This window comes from Chrysochloris asiatica, unplaced genomic scaffold, assembly GCF_000296735.1.
Source record: "Chrysochloris asiatica unplaced genomic scaffold, ChrAsi1.0 scaffold00506, whole genome shotgun sequence".
Lineage (NCBI taxonomy): Eukaryota > Metazoa > Chordata > Mammalia > Afrosoricida > Chrysochloridae > Chrysochloris > Chrysochloris asiatica.
This window is the reverse complement of record NW_006409024.1, coordinates 78,499-87,150: the sequence shown is the minus strand read 5'-3', so window position 1 is coordinate 87,150 and position 8,652 is coordinate 78,499. Positions and strand designations below refer to the sequence as shown.

Here is an 8,652-nt window from a genome sequence, read left to right as displayed (position 1 = left end):
AAATATCACATTTATCTGTGGATTTTCAAAGGCTCCAATGTATTAATTTAATATATATACCTGAAAATTAAGATGAAAGCAATTTTCCATTAACTGCCAGTGGCCTCATTTGTTACACTCAGCCCTAGAGGGCCTCGAACCTCTGACTAGTCTTACACGGTCTGCAACAGCAGTATGGCACTTTTTCAGAAAGTTTGAAATACCATATCACCCAGCAATCTCTTTACTTCTCATGTATCCTAAAGAAATAAGAACCGTAAAATGAATAGATATATGCACACTCTAGAAACATTATTATTACTGATGCATTACTCACAAGAGCAAAAAGATGGAGATAGCCTAGATTCCCATCAGCAGAGGAATGGTTGAACAAACCTTGGTACATACACGCAAAAAATATTATGCAACATTGATGAATCATGATGAATCTGCAAAACTCCACATAACATGGGGGAGCCTGGAGGACATTATGCTGAGTGAAATTAGTCAAACACAAAGGAATAAATATTGTATGAACCTACTACTATAAAAAGTAAAGGTTATCATGCTATAATAAACTGTCTATGATGCTTATCAGAGGAGGGAGGGAATGGAAAATTATTCACTGGTGTAGCATGCAGACACATGGTAACTGGGATGATGGGGAAGGCAGTTTAAAGAAAAGGAAAAAAAGAAAAAGAAAAAGAAAATTGCTTCCCCCCCCCACCCCATGTACTAGAAGGGAAATCCATATATTTAACTTCTCATAATAAAAGAGCTTATACATTATTTTCATTGGAAACATGGAGGTAAGGTTACTATGGTAACATCTTCTGATCTTCTGTGTTATGATATGATTAATACAGTCTTAAACATTGTTCCATCTTAATAACTTTATTTTCTATACTCACTTATCCTCAATAATGATATTATGATATTCAGAAATGTTTCTGAAGGCTTCCTTGTGTAGTAAAGTGAGCAATTCAAAAAAAAAAAAAAAAAGCACAGATGCTAAATAAATAAATAAAAGGAATGATACCCTTCTCCAGGGACTTTTCCTTCCTGATAACATGACCAAAGTACAAGAGACAAAGTCACATCATCCTGGCTTCTAAGGCTCATTCTGGCTGTATTCTTCCCAAAACAGATTTGTTTGTTCTTCTGGCAGTCCATGGCACTTTCAATATTCTCTGCCAGCACCATCATTCAAATGCATCAATTCTTCTATGGTTGTCCTTATTCAGTGTTCAACTTTCACATGCATATGAAGTGATGGAAAATACCATGGCTTGGGTCAGACATGCTTTAATCCTCAAACGGACATATTTTACAATTTGAAGAGGTAGCTTGTAGCAGATTTGCCCAATGAAATACATTGTTTGATTTCTTGACTGCTGCTTTCCTTAGCACTGATTATGGATCCAAGCAAAATTAAGTATTTGACAACTTCGATCTTTTCTCGACTTATCACGATGTTATTTATTGGTCCAGTTGTGAAGATTTCATTTTCATTTTCTTTACATTGAGGTGCAACCTATATTGAAGGCTACAGTTATCAGTCAGTATATAAATAAATATTTCATCAGTACTTAAAGTACCTTTTGCTTTCAACAAGCAAGGTTGTATTATCTGCATATCATAGGTTCCTCCAATCCTAATGCCACAGTCTTCATGTAATCCAGCATTTTGGATTATTTGCTCAGTATACAAAATGTGGTAAAAGGAGATAACTCTGATGCACACATTTCCTGATTTAATACCTTTCAGTATCTCCTTGTTCTGTTCGAACGATTGCCTCCTGGTTTAGTATAGAACCTTGGTATAGAACCTATGGTATAGAACCTTGCTCAGGTTCCACATGAGCACAATTAAATGTTCAGGAATTCCACTCTTCACAATGCTATACACACAATTTGTTAGAATCCACACTGTTAAATGCTTTGCATAGTCAATAAAGCACATGTAAACTTCTGTGGTGTTCACTGCTTTCAGCCAAAATCCATCTGACAGCAGCAATGATATCCGTTGTTACACATCCTCTTCTAAATGTGGCTTGAATTTCTGGTTGTTATTGTTGTTAAGTGCCATTGAATTGATTTTGGCTCATAGCGATGCTGTACAGGGTTTCCGAAGAGTGTCTGGCAGGTTTGAACTGCTGACCTTGTGGTTTTCAGTCCAATGTTTATCACACAATGACACACCAAGAGCCCTGTCAATGTACTGCTACCACTGATTTTTAATTAACTCAGCAATGTTTTCCTTGTGTGTGATAGTAATGATAATTGTTTCATAAATTTCATATTCTACATTTCTCTGGAATGGACTAGGTAGGTGTCTTCCAAATTCCTTGACAAAGACAAGTAAGCACTTCCAGCATTGCATCTGTTTTGTGAAACCTCTCAACTGTATCCTATTGATTCCTAGAGCCTTGTTTTTCACTAATGCCTTCAATGCACACAGACTGAATAAATATAATGAAAGAATACAACCCTGGCACCCACCTTTCCTAATTTTAAACCATTCGGTGTACCCTTGCTTTGTTCGAACTACTGCCTCTAGGTCTATGTACAGATGCCTCATGAGCACAATTAAGTGTTCCGGAATGCTCATTCTCCACAATGCTGTCCACAGCTTGTCATTATCCACAAAACCAGAAGCCTTTGCATAGTCAATAAAGCACAGGTAAACATCTTTCTGATATGCTCTTTCAAACAAAATCCATCTCATGTCAGCAATGATATCCTTCGTTCTACATCCTCTTCTGAATCTGGCTTGCACTTCTGGAAGTTCTCTGTTAACGTATGATTGCAGCCACTCTTGTATTATCTTTAACAAAATTCTACTTGCATGAGATATTAATGATATTGTCTGATGATTTCAGCATTCCTTGGGTCACCTCTCTTTGGAGTGGGCACAAATATAGATCTCTTCCAGTTAGTTGTTTTCCAAATTTCTTGGCATAGATGAGTGAGTCTCTCCAGTGCCCCATCAGTTTGCTGAAATATTTCAATTGTATTCCATCAATTCCCAGAGTCTTCAATGCACCTTGCACGTCTTCTTTCAGTATCACTGGTTCTTGATCATATGTTGCCTCTTGAAATGGATGAACATCTACTATTTCTTTTTGTTACAGTGACTCTGTCCATTCCTTTCATCTTCTTTTGATACTTTCTACATTATCCAATATATTATCCAAAGAAATACTGTACTCCTTCAATATTGCAGTGTGAAATTTGAATTTTTCTTCAGTTTCCTCAGCTTGAGAAATGCTGAGGTGTCCTTCCCTTTTGGTTTTCTAACTCCAGATCTTTGCACATCTCATTATAATATTTGACTTTGTTTTCTCAAGCTGATCTTTGAAATTTTCTCTTCAGTTCTTTTACCTCCTCATTTCTTACATTTGCTTTAGCATCGCTATACTGGAGATTAAGTACCTACTGTCAAACATCAAAGTTATTTTAATTCTATGGATTTTCAGTACCCTCAATCAAAAAATAAAATATAGTGCTGTTTCAGAGTCCTAATGTGCGACTGTAGGATAAGTTCTGGACTGCTAACTGAGAGGTCCATAGTTCAAACCCACTAGTCGCTCATCAGAAACCCTACACAGAGTTGCTATGAGTCAGAATCTACTGAACAGCACTTAACAACAACATAAACACCTGTACATGGATTCTTGGTGTGGCATTGTAGGATAAGCACTGAATTTTATTTTACTTGGATCCACAATCAACACTCATATAAGCAGTAGTCAAGAAATCAAACAACAAATTGCATTAGGCAAATCTGCTGCAAAAGACCTCTTTAAACTGGTAAAGAGCACTTCATGGACTGAAGTGTGCCTGACCCAAGCCAGGATATTTTCAGTCACCTCATATGCAGGAGTCCTAGTGTGGTGTTATAGGATAAACATTGGACTGCAAGGTCAGTTTGAACTGCAAGGTTGGTGGTTGGAAACCCTATACATGGTCGCTATGAGTTGGAATGAACTTGATAGTACTTAATAACAACATATACATGCAAAAGCTGGACAATGAAAAATGAACACTCGAGAACTGATGCGTGTGAAATAGGTGTTGCTAAAGAACACTGAGTATATCATGGATTGCCAGAAGAATGAACAATTCTGTTTTGGAAAAAGTACAGCCAGATTGTTCCACAGAAGCAAGGATGGTGAGACTTCGTCTCTCATGTTATCATTAACATGTTATCAAGAAGAATCAATTCCTGGAGAAGAACATCATGCCTGGTAAAGTGAAGGGTCAACAAACACAGAGGAAGACCACCAAAGAGATGTTACTGACACAGTGAAAGCAACAATGGGCTCAAATATATCACAATTGTAAAGATGGCACATAACCAGGCAGTGTTTCGTTCTGCTATGTTATCAGTTGGAATTGAGAGTACCTAACAATAACAGCAATAACATTGTAAATGGAGAGTAAAATAATAACTCTGAAAAGAAGGACTACACCTAACAAGACAGCACCTAACAGTAACACAGTAACATATGCCAAGATAAACAATCTGGACATTACTCTGAATACAAACAAGATAGTGGAAACAGACAGGAAACAGAAAAGATGATAATAACTATCACTTTCAGTAATAAACCAGATCATATGACCATCAACAAAAAAGTGCAAAGTGCTAAACTTACACAATTATTCTTATTAATAATAAAAGTATAGACAACACAGAGTTACTACTATTAAAGGAGGTAATTTGCATTAGATTTCAAGTAGTGGTGATGTAGTACCTATTTGCATATTTATGTCAGGAGTCCACTGTGGCCAGCAGGTCCTGTGTCTGCTGCATGGCCAACCTGTCTTTCTGGGGACCAGGCAGCAGCTTTAATCTCCCTGGTACCAAATCCAAACCCAAAGAGCTTCAGTAATAACTCCTCAAAAAGAAACATCAAGCTAATGGCAAATTCCATCAAAGAGCATGTTCTGTTTTTAAGTCAGTAAAAACCTGAAGCTGTTTTCAGAATAATGGGAGAATGAGAAGTTGATTTCATGACACCAAAGGGAAACCCTAAATATCAGCATTTTATCCATTGCAGCAGTGAGCACATTTACAGAAAAGTAGAAGGAACTGATTAGAGAAAGAAATAAATCCAGACTGGTGGCAAAGTAGCATCGTTTATGCTAAATATCCCAGTGGAAATACGAGCACTGAAAAACAGAGGCAGGGTTAGAAAACTGAGTAAAAGTCATGTCTATATCATTCGAAAGAATTAAAGTCATTCTTGAATCCAAAATGCAGTTGTATGAGAAAGCCTCATCTTAGAAACCCTTCATTATCTGTAGGGTTACCAGAGTGGAGATGATTCATTGACACTGAACAACTTACAGTCCATATTACCCCACATGGCTGCTCTATTAGAACCACTAACCTCCTGCTTCTATGCTTTATGTAAGTCATTTTCCCATAGAAACCTCTTTCTGGGTCCTATCCAACTAACCATGCCATGCTCATCATTTTAAAGCATTATTCCTGCATAAATTCATTACCAAACTACAACTGAGTGACCATTCTAATTTTATGACGTCTCATAAAACACTTACTGTATGCACATCCATACACTTCAACCCGCATTCCAATCCTGCCGTTAGGGTTCCAGGTTATGGGAAGGAAGCGAAGGAACCTGGCTTCCATGGGAGGCTGGAGTCTGTAGTGCACCACACTGTCTGCATTTGTGTTTCCTGGAAAAGCCTGAGAGAAAATGTAGAGAAGGAATCAATGTATCTTCAGAATACTGTTCCCATATCATCACCTCTCATGCTAATGTTTAATGCCTGATTCGATTCACACTGCTAATGTGTAATGTGCCTTCTTTAAAGAAGCTGTCCATATTGAACAGCATTGTGACAAACTTTCCTCATTCCAGGGATTAGCTACAATTGTCTAAATTTTCCTTATTTACAAGGTAGTTTGCATTTCATACTGGCATCAGTAGACTAGTTTTAAAAGGCTTGCTTTTAGAAAGCTGCTCATCACCTAAAATTTGTTTCTTAATTTAAGCATACTCAAGACACTCACTGCATAACTTGCAAAAGATCTGCAATAAGAACTCTAGACTCTACAACTAGAAAATTAGAAGGGAATTGGAAAGTTTTGTAGTTCAAAACCTTCCATTTGTAAATGTAAAACTGAAATTTAATAGGTGACAAAATTCTCTGGAGGTTGGATAGTACCTTTAAGATTTTGAATTTCAATCTCATTGTATATACATTAAATTTTACTAGACATCACCAACATTCATAATGAGCCTGAGGAGAACATATAACCTCTCACTGGTGTTCTTTCATAGTCACAGGCACCTGGCTTTATGTAACAACTTTCTTTGCACAGAATGAAAGCAAACAAAGTTGTTACAAATTATGTTTACCCCCATTTTCATGTTGTTTTTCAATGTAAATAGCATACGGGAGAAGCGGCGGTAGGGGTGGGGGAAACAAGGGAGAATGGGGGAGAGGGTTGTTACTGTATATACACATTTATTATAGGCACCTAACTAGTGATGCCTAACACCCGTCTGTCAATTTGTCACACTGTGGTGCCTTGAGTATTACTACGATGCTAGACACTATGTCATTGGTATTTCAAATACCATCAAGTGACCCATGATGGACAGGCTACAGTGGAGATTCTAGACAAAGACAGATTAGGATTATAACTTGTTGTTAGCTGCCATCGTGTCGTACATACTCACAGTGACCTTATGTACAACTGAACGAAACACTAGGCAGTTCTACACCATTCCCACAACTGTGGCTATGTTTGAGTCCACTGTTGTAGTCACTGTGTCAATCCATCTAGTTGAGGGTGGATCTGCTTTTAGAAAAAGCCCATGAAAACCTTATAGATCACAACAGAACACTGACTCCCTTGCTTTGTACAAGTCATCCGGAGGAATCAAACACTAAAGGAGGACATCATCTTTGGTGAAGCAGAGGCTCAGTGAGGGCAGTGAGACCCTCAGTGAGATGGACAGGCAGAGTAACCACAGTGATACATTCAAACAGGCTGCTGGTGATTGTCAGGATGTGCTGTTGTACATAAGGTTTCATGAGCTGGATATGACTCGATGGCAGCTAACAACTATGAATTTGATCAATAAAAAAAGAAAGCTTACATATACGAAAGAAATTTAAAAGACACAGTACAAACTCTAACATATGAGGAGTCTATACCTTATAGAGCTTCTCTACCCCAGCTTTCCACATCTCTCTACCTGGGTTTTTTTAAATGTTCTGAAACTTTTGTGTGACAAAAAGGTGAGTTTCAAGGTCAAATGTGTTTGATTACCCCTTTTTAACAAATTCATTACTTCCTCACCCCTACTGCTTGCCCATCTCAATAAGCACAGATTACATACATGAGGAGCTCTGGTAGCATAGTGGTTACAAATTGGGCTGCAAACCAAAAGGTCGGTAGTTTGAAACTACCAGCTGTTCCATGGGAGAAAGATGAGGCTTTCTGCTCGCATAAAGATTTACAGCCTTGGAAACTCTGTACAGGGTCACTATGAGTCGGAACCGACTCCACGGCACATAACCACAACAACAACATAGACTGCACCATTCAGGAAGTTTTAGAAGGGGCTGGTGGATCATCATGTCCATCTGTCAATAATTCAGTTGACTCTACCTTCACAATTTATTCACACTCTGCTCATCAATCCCTCTTTTGACTCTCTACCCAAACCCCAGAATTCTTATCTATATCAACAAGCAAAGATGGCAATACTCTCTAATGGATCAAGGCAACAATCAATTCTTTCCACCATTACCATTTTAGTCACAGAGTGAAGTTTCTACTCTTAAAGCTTTACATTTCTGTTTCTAAACTGATTCTTCGTAGGATAACCAGTATTTTTCCGAACAGTCAAAGCTGCAATGAAGCTATAACAACCTAAGGAGTTCCTTACGATAGCATTGCCTTTCCACAGAAAATGCTGCCACAGCTAAGGAAATCATGATTTTATGCTCTGAAAACAAAGAATAAGTCCATTTTGGGGTGTTCCTATTGTCTGAGGTGTTCTCTACTATAAAAAGAAAACATTATATTAATTCTATGGATTTTTTTTAGTACCCACAATCAAACAATAAAATGTACTGTTATTTTGGAGTCTGGTGTAACACTGCAGGAAAAGTACTGAACTGCTAAAAGTGAGGTCAGCAGTCCAAACGCAGGAGTTCAGAAATCCTATAGACTTGCTATGAGTCAGAACCGACTGGACAGCACTTAACAACAAAACACCAACATACATACACATATATACACTCCTGGTGTGGCAATATAAGATAAGCACTGAGGAACAAGTAAGATAGCGGATTGGGTGGATGTGTCGTAAAGAGCTCAGCCACAACAACACAGAGTACCCGACCAAGCGGCTCAGGGGATGGTCCCAGAACTTTGAACCACATATAAAGGAATATTTAGAAGGTTGGAAGGCTCACAGCTGGGGGAATTTGTGGCAGAAGCAAGAAATCCATTGTTTTCTAGTTTGGGATGCTCAGTTGCTCCAGGAGCTGCTATCATGGATGAGACCATGTGGGGGAAGGATCAGAGCAGCCACAGATGCCTGGCAGAACCGCTGAGATAAAGGTGTGGAAATTCTTTTCTTTTGGTATCTGCTCATTGGTCCCATGCTGTCTACGCACC

General features: G+C 38.3%; 1 protein-coding gene across 1 annotated transcript in view; it reads right to left on the bottom strand.

Annotated features, from left to right (window-relative positions):
* CNTNAP3 (contactin associated protein-like 3) overlaps positions 1-7,211 on the bottom strand; it is a 243,023-nt gene extending 235,812 nt beyond the window's left edge. Inside the window, exons 1-2 of the mRNA XM_006877478.1 lie at positions 7,179-7,211; positions 5,550-5,697 (exon numbers count right to left, since the gene is read on the bottom strand). Coding sequence (XP_006877540.1) covers positions 5,550-5,697; positions 7,179-7,211 — 181 coding nt within the window. The remainder of the gene's footprint in view (positions 1-5,549; positions 5,698-7,178) is intronic.
* Positions 7,212-8,652: the final 1,441 nt, after the last annotated feature.